Below are 17,175 nucleotides of genomic sequence, written 5' to 3'. Positions count from 1 at the left end.
AATAAATAATCATATTTGCATTTATTTATTTAATTTATAATCTTGTGTCTTTGTAATCCAAATATCTCCGCTCAAATTTTAATTGGGGGGAAACAAAATTGTTTATTTTGCTGTAACTTGGTAGAGAAATTTAAGCCTAATTTGATCACCAGCAATATGGTGCTCCACTCAGTAGAAAGGAACATTCATTTCTGTTTGTTTGCTATTTCGTTTTATGGCATTTTGTTTATTTATTTATATAAATTATACATTTCCATTCAATTATGTAATTTACTGAACATGTCAAGTAGAAACAAAATTGCAGTGTAGGTCTGAGACCAGCCTCTTACAGGGTTTTTAAAAATTAAAAATTATTTGTTTTGTTTAATTAAACGTAGCCTTTCAGATTGGTACATAAATAAATAAATCAATAAATATGAGTGCCTACAAGAGGAAATGAGAGAAAGATAAGTGTGTGATGATAACAACTTTATCACCTGTTTTAAAATATAATGATCCTTGTCACCCACTGGCACACAAGTGCCATTTCAGACTTGGCAGTTGGGATCAAGTTACAACTGCCATATTCTCCTCTACCTCTGCTTGGTTACACATGAGGCAGCCACCCACTTATGTTGTGAGGTCACAGTCATGTGATTAGAATGCTCTTAACTGAACATTCTAATGCGGAAGTAACAATCACTACTGGTCATTGAAAGCAAAGGAGTTCTAGAACGTTGACTACTTTTGAATTGGTTAGGCTTGGGTTAAATTTTTGATTTTCCTTTCTTTTCAGTGTGTCTTTTTTGTATTCAGTTGATTTATAGTGCCGATGATTCAGTGCTTCCCAACACAGGGAGTGTTAAAATATATTGTGCATTTTCATCCAGCTGAATTAGGCCACATTCCCTCTGTACCGCTGAACCAGGCTGGCTCATTATAGCCCTTTCCCATTGTAGAGCTGGAACCAGGCTGGCTCATTATAGCCCTTTCCCATTGTAGAGCTGGAACCAGGCTGGCTCATTATAGCCCTTTCCCACTGTAGAGCTGGAACTAGGCTGGCTCATTATAGCCCTTTCCCACCGTAGAGCTGGAACCAGGCTGATTTATTTATTTATTTATTTCCCCATGGATGCAGACATGCATTGTCCATCTGAATAGTGACTGTTATAACATCCTATCATTTAGCACTGGCTTGAAACACGCTGTCACCCGCTAGCCAAGGCCTCTCCTTCTCAATATGGATCATTAACCCATCACAGCCAAACTACAGTCATTTTCCGAAATTACTCACACCGCCCGCTGTCCCTCTGCAATCTTGCTCAAATTATTTCATTCCACGAGAGCGGTCTGGAATAATATCCTGGCGGTTTCTCTGCCGCCTCTGGGACGTCTCAGTGGAGCGCCAGTTGGGAGGGCGGGGACACCTCTTTCCTAAAACACGCGCTCCAAACGGATGGACCAGGCTTGCTCTCTTCTTCAGCAGTCCCTGCTATTTTACTGCTGGGTTTGCTCTCCCTATGCTATGGCTAACACGATACCCATAAAACCATCTACTACTTAACCCTTTCAAAACTAGGCTCTTCGGAATTTGTCGCTTTTGATTGCCAGCTGTGATTGTTACATCAGCATTAGAATGTTCCGTTAAGAACTGATGAATGTTTGTAACTGAACATTAAAAGGCCATTAGAATGTTCCATAATGAACATTCTACTCACACATTTGTGACCTCACAACCGAGAGGGTTAAATTACCGCATTCTCCTGCTCCCTGGTCCCCATTGCTGTGACACTCAGCTTCCCACCGTCGGTTTTTGTGCTGAGTACTCCCATCAGCTCTGACTCTGATGGCCATTTGTTTTTTTTTTCCAGACCATTGCCGAAAACCCTCTTGTGTTCATTTGTGTGAGTGCCTCTGGATAAGAGCACCGGCTAAATGCCTAGATGTAAATGAAATGCAAATGAGCTGTTGTTAAGGGCTGGGTGTGATGTGGGTGGGGTGAGTGGTGTCTTTGACACTGGCAAGGCCTTCTCAGGTCCCTGCTGTACAGACTGCCAATGGACAAAGCCCTGTGCCTAGAATTAGGGTCTATGTTCCCCTTTAGAGGGGTCTACGTACCCCTTTAAAGTTAAACATATATAAATAATCACATCACGAGTCTGTGTGTTGTTACTTGTGCTTACTTTGGTAGTAATCTAACCAAATATACAGTAGATCAGTTCACCAACATCTCATGAGCATCACTGACAATGACTTGACTAACGTGGTGATGAACTGTAGGAGCTTTAGGCAAACGCCTGTGTAAGCGAGGTTTAGAGGAGTAATAGGTTATTTGAAACTCCATCTAGTGTCCACAAGGGAGAACTGCAATCCCAACCCAACGCATGATATCGCCTCCTTAATTGCTCTCGATCGAAACTCCACCCCTACGAGTGGTTGCCAGGTTCACTCACAACCTGTGTCTGTGTTTCACAGTGGTGGCACAGCTCTGAACGCAGTGTGACGGGAAGCTGGCTCTTGTAGCAACCAAAATATCAAGTGAGGAGTCTTACGTCAGACAATTAAAGAATAATAATATTTATATAGAAACTATATATATATATATATATATTATATATATATTATAACAGTGCATTAGCTACGCTAGTGACGTGATTCGTCTTGTGTAGGCCAGCTGTGTGCGGAATGGTTCGATATGCATGTAGACTAACATTAGCCATGATGGAACGATAGCTTGACAGCTAACATTCATCTTCGTTGTTTATGCAGCTTGGAGAATCCTACGTCGCTGGCATTCCAGTGGTCCCATGCGCTTACTAACAAAGTGAGCGGTTTCTTCTCCGCAACTCTAACTGGCAGCCAGCTGTGCATTTTTTATTTGTGAGGACAGGATGGGCGGGTTATGGGCCCAGGAGCATTCTCGGAAATGGTAACCTCGGCAACCCCCTGATGTTTTGATTGAATTTGATCTTGACTGAATTCAAGTGCCAGTTACCATGAAGCATTTAGTTCAGACCTTTAGGTATGGCTTTCAACCCGTTAAGGTGCGAGATACGCAAAAATGCGATTAGAATATTCTTAGCTGAACATTCTAATGCTAATGCAACAGTCAGTGCCGGTAATTGAATGCAGTGGGGTTCTAGAACTGAATTTTTTTTTTAAATAAATTAAAAATTAAAAAAATTCGAACTCTTCAAAGGGTTAAATGCAAGACTTCCTGTTGCAAATGACGTCCGTGGAGACCTCTGACAGGGGTTTTGATCTGCGGTGCGGCGAGCTCCCCTCAGCACGTACAGTCATTCTCATTCTGAACAGGACACGCGCACATGTACCGGTGCAGGCCTTCTAATTCCCGTTGACACGGTTTGGCTAATTTTGCAGCCACCTGGCCCTCCGCTCCCCCGGGGGGCGCTGGGGCGGACGATTTGTCTTTGTTACGTTCCGTTCGGTCATTCGTTACGAGTGCTGGGGATGGGAGAAGCAGCAGAGTAAATTAACCTTGTATAACCCTAAATCCCCCCACACCCCCAGCCCCCCATCCACCCCCACCCAGGAAAAAAAAAAAAACACTCCCCTTCCCTCCCCCACCCCCAAGAGAGTGCCTTCCTTGCTCTTTTCTGTCAGGATCGCTCTGCTTCGTCAAGAAAGACATCAGCGCTGGTGTTGAACTAATGGAACCGAGCAACAAAAAAGCTGTCAAATTATTTTGGAGAGGCCTCAGCCGCTCGCATCACCGTTAAGTGCTTCTGACGCCTCCCAAATCTCGCTGTTCAGAGGCATTTTTGGTTTTTAGTGGAGTGGACCAGAGAAATAACACTTTGTATTTAATATTGCTTTTTATTTTTTTTTTTCCTTTCCTTTATCTTTGATGTCATCGCAGGAGACGATAAGACTACCACCTCTCATTCTCTACAGACGGAGAGGGTTGTTAGGGTGGGAAAATCGTTTTGATCGAAGCAGGACTGGGTGACTTACACCGCCAAAAAAAAGCTGAATACAGACTGGTAATTAATTATTGTGTAGAAAATGTGTACTAAACAAACCAATCTTTAAATTAAAAAAAACAAAGGATAAACTGTGAAACAGAAGGAGCACCTTGAAAAAAAAAAAAAAAAAAACCTCCCTTACATTGTGTGTCTTCAAACCACACATGCGTTGGAATAACATCAATGGTTGAGTTTACTGCCACCACTGCTTCATGAACAACCACGGTCCATTTGTCTTAGTGACCACCAACCACAAGATACATCAGAATCAAAGAAAAAAAAAAACAATGCCAGATTTCGATGCTGATGCACCAAAAGTCCCCCAGAATCTTCAAAGAACAGTTAAAGACCATGCTTAGAAAGACAGGAATTATTGTAGTGGATCAAATTCAGTTTTCTGTTGGAAAAGTGGAACAAATCGTTTTTTAATATGCCTTGGCCTAAGCATTTAAATATTTACTCGGCGGTATATAGATGTGAGATTGTTTTAATTTCAGTGATGTGTTTGCTTTCCGTGAAGATTAATCCCATAAAACCCAGGGCCATCAGCCTTTGCCTGTAAAAGGCTAATCGCTGTGGAGTAGAGTGGATGAGTACGGTCTTAATAGCGCAATTCAGAAGTTTTACTATGATACAGAGCTTGCCTTTTAATTTATTTATTATTTCATACGATATCTTATACAGCAGCTAATTTCCCGGCATCTTGCCACAGCAGCTAATTACAAATCCAACGCAGCCCCAATGTGGAATACTGAGAGGTTCTTGCTGATCCGCAATCCGCAGTGAAGCTTATTCCAGGATTAAATCGCCAATCTTGATTTGCGGACATTTTCTGTGGTCAGGAGGGGAGAGCTGGGAATGGGATGGGGGGGGGGGGGGGGGGGGGGCTAATTCACTTGTGCTGTGGCGAAGCTAGGGAATTGTAGTGTGTAGGCATGCAGGGGAGTGTGTAGCTAATTAGATCCAGATTTTCATTTGAAATGGTATTTAAAACCGGTGGCAGCATATCCAAAAGGCAATAAATATTTGAAATAGAAATAGATCGCCATCTTATTTTAGCCCTTAGTGTTAAAAAAAGAGAAGCGTGTGGATATAAATAATACATATGAACGATGTTCAGGAAAGATTTGCATTTGGATGCATTAATTTGCATTTTTGTGTTTCACATGTGACATGGAGTTGTTGCCCCCGCAATCCCCCCCCCCCACCTCCAGTTTTAACCACCACCAGCCAAACCCCACCCCCCTGTGTACCACGCACGCCAGCCAAACCACCCCATCCACCCTGATCCTCCGATACGGCGATCGTGTTTGTACAGCACTGATCCTGTGACACGGCGATCGCGTTTGTACTTTCGCTGATCCTCCAACACGGCGATCGTGTTTGTACAGCACTGATCCTGTGACACGGCGATCGTGTCACTGATCCTCAGACACGGCGATCGTGTCACTGATCCTCCGACACGGCGATCGTGTCACTGATCCTCCGATACGGCGATCGTGTTTGTACAGCACTGATCCTGTGACACGGCGATCGTGTCACTGATCCTCAGACACGGCGATCGTGTCACTGATCCTCCGACACGGCGATCGTGTCACTGATCCTCCGATACGGCGATCGTGTTTGTACAGCACTGATCCTGTGACACGGCGATCGCGTTTGTACTTTCGCTGATCCTCCGATACGGCGATCGTGTTTGTACAGCACTGATCCTGTGACACGGCGATCGCGTTTGTACTTTCGCTGATCCTCCAACACGGCGATCGTGTTTGTACAGCACTGATCCTCTGACACGGCGATCGTGTCACTGATCCTCAGACACGGCGATCGTGTCACTGATCCTCCGACACGGCGATCGTGTCACTGATCCTCCGACACGGCGATCGTGTTTCTACCGCGCTGATCCTCCGACATGGTGATCGTGTCACTGATCCTCCGACATGGCGATCGTGTTTGTGCCGTGCTGATCCTCCGACACGGCGATCGTGTCACTGATCCTCCGACACGGCGATCGTGTCACTGATCCTCCGACACGGCGATCGTGTTTCTACCGCGCTGATCCTCCGACATGGTGATCGTGTCACTGATCCTCCGACACGGCGATCGTGTTTGTATCGCGCTGATCCTCCGACACGGCGATCGTGTTTGTACCGCGCTGATCCTCCGACACGGCGATCGTGTCACTGATCCTCCGACACGGCGATCGTGTTTGTACTGCACTGAGACGTCAAATCGGGTCAAGCTTCAATGCCAATGAAGCCAACTGTCCAATTGTGTTTACTCCCCTAAAATTGAGGGACTATGTATAAAAAGGACAGTTTTTAAATGTATTTTATTTTTTTTATGCTTTTAGACTGCTCCATTTGCATCTTGACCAGGATTCCTTTGATGAACAGGTGTCACATCTCAGTGAGACCTTCCTGGCTAAATAAAGGATAGATAGATAGATAAATAAATAAATAATAAATAAATAAATAAATAAATAAATAAATGAATAAATAAAAATTCTGCACAGATCCCCCAATATGGATGCAAATACCCTCAGATTAAAGCTGACAGTCTGCACTTTAATCATATTCATTGTTTTATTTCAAATCCAATGAGCCAACAAAACAGAACTGTGACACTGTCGCTTTATTTATTTTTTTATTAAGTTATTTATTTATTTATTGTAATCTGGGAAATGTGCCATTTTTCTTGGCCAAAGGTTTGAAAACATACTCTGTTACTTTGTCATTTGATTTAGTGTGAGGCAAAAGTGAAGATTAAGTTCTGCACCGTTGGGTCACTTTGTCGTTGTAAGAAAGGTTCCTCTTTGGGGTACAGCATGATTTATTTATTTATTTATTTATTTATTTATTTATTTATTTATTTATTTATTTATTCTTCATGTTCTATTTTTTTTTTTTTTTACTGAAGTGTTTATTATCAATTCATAGCACATTCATGCTGCACCTTAATATGCAATGACAAAATACAGTAAAATATAATGAATGAACTCAGATGTCATATATGGTTCTCCCATGAATTATCCAAAGTTCTTTACTTACATTTTTTAAAAGTTGTTTAATCAAAGAAAAAGTCACAGTTAGATTGAATTAAAATCCCAGTGTCACATACATTTATATTTTAGTTTTAAATTAGTTTGTCACTGTCTTGTTCATTTAATCACGAGTAAAGAATAGAACAAAAAATACAAGGGAAGAACAACAGTGTATAATGAACGAGGAGAGTTGAAAAAGTATCAAAATGTTTTCTAATTAGAAATGGCCTCGGAGAAGATAAATTACCTCCTTTAATTTGGCGTGTAAATACGAAGCAATTAAAACTTCAGAAATGGATCTAATTTAGAAGTGGCCCCGGACAGGAAGGAGACCTGATGTTCTTTCGGGGAGGCAGGTAATCGATGCCCGTGGAAGGCAGGGCAGGTGGCGTAGAAACGGCGAGGCTGGCTGTGGGAAAAGCAGGGAAACTCACGCCCCTGCTCCGCCCGCTCGCCTTAGCGGCCCTCCTTACAGCCGTGGTTCTAATTAACTCCCAGGAACTAATCAGTGTTCCAAACCTGATGCTGTTTTTTTTTCTTTTTTTTTTTTTACCTAATTGCCCAAAAGTGCCGGTGAAAAAAAAAAGACCAATGTAACACAGAAATGAAACACGCTCGGGGGAAAAAAGAAATAATAAAATTTTGTAGATGCTCTTATTTAGATTTTATTTTTTTAATTTTATTTTTGTTGCTGTGTAAAAGAATGGAAGTGCAACAGCACCAGTTCTAGCAAATATCGTTCTGGAACCCGCAGGTGATGCAACATCGCCAAAGCAAAATTAAACTTAGCCAAACTAACCAACATGTAAATCCGTGATATCCATAACAAACCCATAAAAAAGCAAAACACAAAACCATAAATACAAATATCTCCATTAATGTGGTTATTAACGTAATGATTCATCTTCCGTGCATTGTCATCCAAATGCTGTTGCTCAATTAAAGATGGCCACAGGGAAAACTAAATGATTCCAGATTAATGCCACGGCTGTGCTTCACAGTATTTCAAAACATAACACCGCCTGATATTTTGTGGTTATATTTTGTGATTGTGTTTATGAAGCATGTGTGGGTGAGCCGTGACTCATAAATGCACACGGTGCTAAGTTGTCTAATCCTTGACTTGCGAGGGAAAAGCACATCTCATGTAGGGCGTTCGGTTTGATCATTACTCAGTGCGGAAACTGAACAAACAATGCCAAGCCCCTCGATGAAAGGCTTAATTAGCAATCAGAGAGACATCAATGGCGTTCGTCACACGGTGTCCTCATTCATCAGTCTGCTAAAGAAATGCACGAGGTGTGTGATCTGCCCCGTCTAATGAACAGGGTAGCTCTATATTATGCCGCCTGCTTGGTTTACATTAATAATTCAATTTGCATATCCATTGTAAGAATACAAAAGTGTGACCTGTCAGTTTGAAGTGGGTGCGTGCGCGCACGTGTGTGTGTGTGTGTGTGTGTGCGTGTGCGTATGTGCGTGTATGCATGCGTGTGTGTGTGTGGATGTGCATGTGTGTGTGTGCGTGTGTGTGCGTGTGTGTGCGTGTGTGCCTTCATATACCCCACATGATTATATAGTAGAAAAAAAAGAGAACAAGAATCAATATAATGGAACTAGAATTCTTCCATGATTTTATGAGTAGTAAGGCTTTATGTATTTCGCCTTGGCAGTGGCAATGAGTAAATAAACAAATATCTGAGCTCAAGCAAAGCAAACACCGCGGCAGAATGTAAGAGCAGCGCAGGGGTAGTTTGACTTGTCGTATTCTGGCTTTGCGCTGCGATGAGAACACCGGCTCCGTGCACACTAAAGGGACCGGGGGGAGCGTGGTAGAGGAGCTCAGGAGCCTGGGCCTTGTCACTCAAAGCTGGATCGTTTGGCACAACCACCGTGGCCTCAAGCAAGGGGCCTGGCCTGAGCTGTTTCAGTGAATATCCAAACTGCAGAAGCAGAAAATACATAAATAATGTAATAACGTAATGCTAAATTGCGCTATTTGCTCTGGACGAGAGCGTCTGCCAATAGCCGGTGAAGAAAACCGGCCCACGATGCCTCCCACGTAGGAAATTGTTCTTTTTTTTTTTAGTTTATTTTTAGCTTTTATCGGAGTGTTTTCTCAGCGTAGCTGTGAGAGACATTAAGGCCCCATCACGAAAGTGGAACCACTTCACTTTTCTGTTACCACCTCTCAGAAAACAAGCCGCAGACAATAATGCTCCAATAATAATCCTAATAATTCTCTCTCTGTGTTTTTATTTATTTATTTTTGTCCATCTTCTTCTGCTTTTTATGTGTCTACCACAGAGAAACATAAACAAAGAACTCTGGGACTCGCTGGAGGCTTTCTGAAGGATATGCTTGAGCATCTGGGCTTCATTAATTATTTCCCAGGTTAATATGGCAGTCTATTCAAACAATGACATCTGCAGTCTCTGAGAAGCAGGGAGTGGGATGCGCTGAGCTCTCTCTCTCTCTCTCTCTCTCTCTCTCTCATTGCAGCCATACGATAAGTACATACTTATAAAGAAGTTGTTAGTCAAATCTCGGATGTAAGACATTAATGTCTTATAAAAACAGTTCCAACTTGTGAGACATGACCACATTCAGGGTTTTCATTCCAAGTGAGATTTACTTGAAGAGAGAAAATTAAGATCACGGTGCACAAGTACACCGGGGCAGATTGAGATGGGGCAAAATGAGGCAGGGCAAACAGAGATGGGGTAAATGCAAAGTAGTGTGTCTTAACACTAGAATGGCATTAGGGCATGTGAAAGAGTGAATAGCTGCCATTATTAAAATTGTGCCTTTCCCAATTTATAACTTTTCCAAAATATGCGATTTCCTAAAAACCTTCCATTGTGAAGGATTTGGTTAAATAAAAGAGAAATAGCAAAACAAATGTAATGGAATGGAATGAATGTTAATGTAATCGCACATAACATTTTCATTCAGGTTCCGCCTGTTGCCTCTGGTTTCTCTGCCGTGGGAACATGAATTACGTTGAAACTATGAGAAAATGCCATTTTATGACAGTGCATGATGACTCTATCTGGACTATTAGACAAACTCATTCTGATTATAGTGTGAAACAAGGTTACACTCAATAGCCTTCTAATTACATAATAATTATGAGAGATAAAATGTGATAAATTGTGCTGATTTTTCATTAAAAAGCCATTCTATTGCAGGAGAAGTGAATTGTATAAAATAGATTTTTCTAAGACCTACTTTAATCAAGAAGAAAATTAGTGGAGTAAGTTCTATACGGCACTGTACCATCTGCAGAAATTACGGAGGAAGGAGAGGGAGGGGGTGGGGGTGGGGGGGGGGGGCTAGCGGCTGTAAAAGGAACAGGTCCCCACCCCCCCTGCTGCTGGTTCACAATCTCAACCCACCACCATCACCCGTTTGATATTTGGACAAATTTGAGTCATACAGTCTGTCTACGCTTTCTTCTTTCCATTTGTTAAAATGCAGTCTAATGTAATGCCTGAAAAATGCCATTGTTTCTATTAAAATGCCTATACATTTTTTTTTTTTTTGATTATTTTATTATTTAAATACTGGTTTATTAAATAATACTGTCATTAAATACAAGCTTTATACTGTGTTCCTGAAATGCTGGTTCCTGTCCGCCGATCAGACGACAGACAGCCAAACGGTCCATCCCCTCCGTCCGTGTGTCAGTTCCCTCACACCTCCATTTGTCTTTCAGCAGAACCAGTAAGGCTGCAGCAGCTCAGCAAGTCAACAGCCACTGGGGGGTGGATTGGGTCGTGATATGAACGCACTCCCTCACATTGAAGCTGCGATTCTCTTACATTTCGCCTTAGTCATTTTCTCAAAGATTTCCCAATGATTAATCGGAAAATAAACAGTAATAATGACAGTAATTTTACTTACGGGCGGGTGAATAATTAGATACAATTCTGTCTTGGTGTCACTCGCTATCTCTCTAGCTGTATCGGGCATAGATGTACCGTACTACCACAGTCACCCACCTAGCACTCAGGAAAACAAGACCAGGTCAAAACCTAGTATATGAATGGACCGAAGTACACTCCATCTGGCCGACCAATGGTGTAACTTCATAACTCGGATGACCAATGGCGTAACTTCATCACTCAGTCACAGACATTCGCGTTTGTAGGGCTGGCCCCGCTGTTGCGGTCCAGCCAAAAAAGTTAAAAAGTGCCTGAAAAGGTACCTTCTGGTACCCCTAGCCGTATGTTTCATAATTCATTTGTACGTTTTTCGGCTTGTAAAATGTACTTATTAGAACATTATTGTACCTTTCAGGTTACATTAGTGAAATGTGTTCCTTACAGAAGAAAAATGTACCTCCACTGCAAATTACATTTTTGTGAGTGGATTTCCTCCCATATGAGAAATGGGAGTTAGTCCTCATCAAGAAGGGTAGAATATTTGGGCAATTTTGTGAAGGAGCATTTCATATCCCGTGTCTATGTTCGTGTTAAGTACCACTCTGCCTCAACGTCTCTTTGTTTTCCCTATGAACACACAGCTAGTTTTCACAAAGCTTTTTTTCTTTTCTTTTTTTTTTTTCATTATTTTTTTCATTGGGCCTTCTTTCAAACCTGCCTTTTCCATTGGACAAACGGTCTGGGAAGTCGTCCATATTTTTTTTTAAGCTTTGTATTTTCCTCCGTGTTGCCGAAGCACACCGTGATTAGGGCCTGAATAGCTACCGAGTTTACCCTCCGTTTCTGTTCTCCCGTTCCAGTAATTGGTTTGAGTGTTTGAACAGCATAATTTGCCTTGTGCCGCGGCTTAATTTGCTGTAACTTGCCTCTGTGTTGACGGCGACGTCCTGAGGCGGGTTTTGCTTTGTCGGGGCCGTCAGGGCCAGCTGACTAAGGCCGAATGTTCTGTTAGCTCTGCACAGCTTAGCATTTGCATAGCTGCTCGACATTGGAATGACGTGATTTCAGTGCGATCGCAGTGGTTTAGACATTTTTTATATATATATGAAATAATTAATAGGTGTTTATTTAATCTTAAAAAAAAGATGCGGCTCTGTTCTCGGACTCAGTGCCTCGCAGCCAGAAAACGGCATGCGATTGGACGACTGAAAGATAAATCATTCTAACCGGGATGTGAAAATGTACTGTGCGCTCAGTGGCAAAGCATACGCTTCTGGCTTTCTCTTCCAATTCCTTCACAGCCAAGTTCCCTATTAATTAACTGTGAGACTAAATAATCATAACTGCGTGGCGCTTTGTAGCGATTCAAAATGAAACGTGTCTTTGTTTCCGTGAAATGTGGACAATTTGTATTTTATTATAAAAAGAAGAAAGAAAAACCTATTTGAGACTTTTGCGTGTAATGCTAGTGCCCAGGGGCCTGTGTCACGAAGCAGAATTACTGAGCTAGCTGGATAAGTACGCTGAGTAAAACCCAGAACCCTCCCAAATCTGGAACATGGACGGAGGTGAAAAGAGCCATTCTGGGTTTTACACAGCAGTTATCCGGCTAACTCAGTAATCCTGGGGGGTGTTTCATGAGGCAGGATTGCCGAGTTAGCTGGATAACTGTGCTGAGTAAAACCTGGAGCAGCTCTTTTAAACTCCGTCCGTGTTCCAGATTTGGGAGGGTTCCGGGTTTTACTCAGTGCTGTAATCAAGCTAACTCAGTGATCCTGCTTTCGTAATACAGGCCCCGAGTCTGACAGTACTGCTCAAGAAGAGGAACACTCCACTGTGTCCCCTGTTCTGTTCGCAACAGAAGAACTAGGTCGCCCACACAGAGAAGCGATGCTTTAGTTATTTTATCATGTAAAGTGAGACCAGGGGCTGTACATTTCTGTAAGGCTGTGGCTAATTTGTTGACATAGTTGTGAAACGAGCGCTGTTAAATGTCTCCCGCTCTCTTTCTGTCACAGTTCATCCCTCTGTTTGTTTTCTTTTTCTCGCTGTCTTGTTCCCTGCCAGTGAGAATGCAACATACGCATGTAGGCAATGATGTGATGTGTGTTTGACCTCCTTGTTCTCCTGTTATCTTGTGGCTCACATCAGCAGAAGACTGATACTGACAAACACAATCAAGCATGGCCAGACAGAAGCTGAAGCTGCAATAATACTATCTCTCTCTGTCTCTTTCGCTCTCTCCCTCTTTCTCACTCACACACATTCACACACACACACACACACACACAGTGTGGTCAACTACTTGCCAATGGCAAAGCTATTCCCTTTCCATATGTTCTATATATCTTTTTCCTGGATATTGAAAATCCAACTTAGTGTCATGTACTATCATTCTGCTGTGTCCACTGAGGGCACCGCTGGACAGACAGGTGTATAAATGGGGCAGTTCTGCTTGAAAAAGACTTTGTTCAAACCATTAACTTTTCCTGTTACTGTTCGCTTAACTTTGGGGTTGTCCTGAGATGCCCTTCCTCCACCCACCCCCCTCCCCCTACCCCCCCCCCCCATCTCTTGAGGAAATGGAATATCACTTTTTTCAATGTGTTTCTCTCATATCTCTTTTTTCACTCTTTTTTTCTGTTTCTTTCTAGGACTTAAACGCCCGTGGCTGTAGACTCTGGTAATCGGCCCTTGACAGCGACATCGTCCCATCGCCCCACTCGGATTTTTATTTATTTATTTATTTATTTACTTTTCAAAGAAGTTCCTGTCGCACCAAAATGTAAATGGAGTTGGGCATTTCCCCTGTCGGGCTGTCAAACCATGGACCTTGAAAGAACTCTCCGGAAGGGCCTTCCAATTTGGATTTAGCAGCAGTGGGGAGGAGTCCCGCCCCCGAAGCCGCCGTTTCGGGGGGGGACCGTTTCACCGCGGGACGCTGACGAGCCACGCCCATCTTCCCACCATGAGGATTACAAGCCCCTCCTGCCTCTGCCCCTTCCTGTTCTGCCTCTGTTTCGTCCAGAGGGGCTACGGCTCCGCCTCCCATCACCCCCCCTCCCCCGCCAGGACCCCCGGAAAAAACCAGACCCGGCTGCGGGAGGGGGAGACGGAGGTGCACCACCGGCCCAAACGCGGATGGATATGGAACCAGTTCTTTGTTCTGGAGGAGCACAGGGGGCCGGAGGCACAGTACGTGGGGAAGGTAAGGACTGGGCGTCCCTGGCAATCTCCACTACGTCTCAAACGTCACCGTGGTCGCGAAGAGCACGCTCACCCTGACGCATGTCTGTCATTCCGAACGCGCGGTACCCTCTCCATCCAATCCGTCTGTGCGTTTCTTTAAGCTGCAAGATCCTCTATGTTCAAACGTCAACTTCGGTTGAGTAGGTTTTAGCGCTAACTCTACATGCGATTGCTCTGGGATAAAAATAGCGTTAAATGACGGCTGAGAAGTCTTGCTCGGTGCCTTTATCTATGCAGATGAACTTTGATAGTGCTAATCGTGCTAACGCTGTGTTGTTTGAGGCCTTTTTCTGTCCTAATGGTATATGGCGCAGAGTGTTCAGCAGCTCCTGGAGTATTTGTTGTTGCTCTGTCGGTGCTTACAGTGTGGGTCGCATTGAGGAAGTCAAGGAGTGTTAGGTGCATAATACTGTGCTGATGACGAAGCCTAGATAGCGTTCCGGCTCAACACTGGCTGTGTCAGTGGCATAATCCCTTTATTAGCTTCAGTTCACTGTTGTTTTTCTAAAAAAAATAAAATTTTAAAAATCCACATATTTACAATATTTCTCATAGGACTTCATTGACTCATAAATATACTGCACACACACACACACACACGCACGCACACACATCAATCCCTGTGGGGTCCCTTGCTCTGCACCACTTCTCATGATGACCTTCTCACATCTGTCTGCAAAACAACACTCGATCAATAGAGTTACCAAGCCCTCTACAATGAGTTCAGCCAGTTCCTCTCCTCTCCTCTCCTAACCTCTCCTCTCCTCTTTCTTTCCACCCCCCCCCCCCCCCCCAATCTCTCTGTCTTTTTTTTAATTTTAACTATCCCGTGAGGAAAAGTTTACATATGCATGGATACTTATTCAAACACAGGCAAAACCCTCAGCTTTAGACCACCTACTAAAGCACTTTCTGTTGGATCCTGGTTGGGGGTGTGGGAGAATGTCTTGCTCGAATACTGAATCAACAAAAAAAAACTCTGATCTTATTTAAAAGACGGGAGGCGATGCAATTACCATTAGCATTCTGGAAAACATCAGTGTCCTTGGCCTTTTAAAGAAAGGATAAACAACCTAGGCTGTATCCATATGCACGCATGTGGCAAAATACATAAACATATAAGAATACTCAATGACAAAAGCAGGCCGTTTAGCTCTCCAAGACTTGTGCTTTTCCAACTGTCCCAAGCGTTTTAGTGTCAAGTGTCCAGTCTGGTCTTAAAATTGTAAGGCAATTTAATGTCTAAACTTAATGTCAAAGGCAAAGCTATCCCATGCTTTTCAGTTGACTTAATGATCAAAAGCCAGGCTTGCTTCCACAGCTATGCTAATTACCTTTTTTAGTTGAGTTAGTTGAGTTTGATTTACACGTGATCTGTCAGTGTTGCTGAAGATAAAAGAAGCTGCGGGACATCACAACATTCTCAATTAGTCTTATCAACGTCTGCGCGCTTCTTTCACATTTAAGTTGAAGCACGCACAACCATAGAATAAATATTACTGCTTTTCTGATTTCACGGCAATATTTAGTTACCTTTTTCTATGAGTTACTTAAATTTTGGAGTTCCACAAGTTTTCAATCACCAGGTCATGCGGTAGCAGCAGAGATTGTCAGGGTGTTTAAATCCAGGCTTGATGCAGTGCAGGGTAGTCGCTAAACCGTGCGTAAATTCGGTCATCGGTCTGTTCTCGCCATTGTGGCGAGAGTGTCGAACCCTAGGGTAAGCTCAGAGGTCCTGTCCCACTTTTAGATGCTCTACCTGTTTCTGCTTTCATCGCGCTGAGCTGATAATTCCTAATAAAGCCGCAATCTGTGCACGTCTGTTGCTGCTCAGACTCAGGCTATAATTGGCTCTCTTCTGTTATCCAACCAAGTAGACTTATCAGTTTTACTTACAAAGTTCCACTGCTCTTTTGGTGGTCGTAAGATGACCGAGGGAGCATTCACACACTTTTTTTTTTCTGTCCCTTAATGCTTGTTGTCTTTTTAAAGGTTAGGTAGCCTTTTCAAGAAGTCTGCATCAGTGTCTGCATGTTTCTAAGGTAAACCTCCAACTTTGGGTTACATAACATACGTTTTGAGCTGTTTGTGTGAGACGTGACCCATGAATCAGCAGACAACATTTATTTTTAACTCACCGCCAACTAAATGTAAGTGCTACTTTTCACAAGTCACCAAGTAGTTCTAGCAAAGAAAAAAAAACTAGACTGGTACATTTTAACGCCAGAGAAATTCTAATACCTTGCATTTATCTCTGCTGTAATAGCCAGTAATTGGAGCCTTCTGTCCTGCATTAAAAAAAAAGTTGTCTTGCTGGAAAGAGGGAATTAATGTATTTTGTGTGCGGTTCTGTAAAACAAACGTCATTTGGTTGGCTCTTCATTTACGCAGCGCCGAGAGCGTGTGCTCTTAGTGCCGACTTGAATTGTGAATAACGTGCAATAACAATAGAGTTTCGAGTTTGCACTGCCGGCTGTTGTGATTATGAATGGGCGATGACACGGATGTCTGGAGTCTGCAGCTGCCAGAGTAAGAGCAGCACTTGAATGAAACAGGGGTGTGAGGCGTATTGAGGAGACCACTTCAAGCCGCGTTCGGGCTTCTTGGAGTTGATTGGGCATCCCAGCATGATCGCGGTTGTGTGTAAGCATGTTTGGCAGGCCCCGTTGCTCATTACTTGGACTGCCGTGGCTAGGAGAGGAGATCCCAGTGGCTGTTTTGGGAATGCTCCTGTGGAGCCTTCAGTGCCTCAGGCTGCCGAACTCGCTGATGTTTCACAAGGAACAGGTGATGTCTAAAGGTGATTTTGACGTGTACGTCTCAGGGAAAGACCTTCTCACCTAGGGAGCACTTCGGTGGAAAGAGCATACTTTTCGACTGCAACGTCTGAGCATTGGTTAGAGGTTCAGGGTGGACAGACGAGCAGCTCCGAATCAGCCGACTGCAAATATCAGTCTAGGGTGTGTGGACAAGAGTATCTGCTGAACCTCTGAAAGTAATCCGTGTGGTTTGGTTGGTGTGTTTTGGCTCG

General features: G+C 43.3%; 1 protein-coding gene across 4 annotated transcripts in view; it reads left to right on the top strand.

The window, feature by feature from the left end:
• LOC118224910 (cadherin-18) overlaps nucleotides 1-17,175 on the top strand; it is a 199,698-nt gene that overhangs the window by 102,622 nt on the left and 79,901 nt on the right. For all 4 annotated transcript variants that reach the window (XM_035412762.1, XM_035412763.1, XM_035412764.1 and 1 more), the window contains one exon: nucleotides 13,550-14,103. In XM_035412762.1, the coding sequence (XP_035268653.1) occupies nucleotides 13,864-14,103 (240 nt within the window). In that variant the 5' untranslated portion in view covers nucleotides 13,550-13,863. The remainder of the gene's footprint in view (nucleotides 1-13,549; nucleotides 14,104-17,175) is intronic.

The sequence above is a fragment of the Anguilla anguilla genome, chromosome 4 (genome assembly GCF_013347855.1).
Source record: "Anguilla anguilla isolate fAngAng1 chromosome 4, fAngAng1.pri, whole genome shotgun sequence".
In the NCBI taxonomy this organism is placed as follows: Eukaryota; Metazoa; Chordata; class Actinopteri; order Anguilliformes; family Anguillidae; genus Anguilla; species Anguilla anguilla.
The sequence above is the reverse complement of the archived record's forward strand: the minus strand, read 5'-3'. Positions and strand labels throughout refer to the sequence as shown.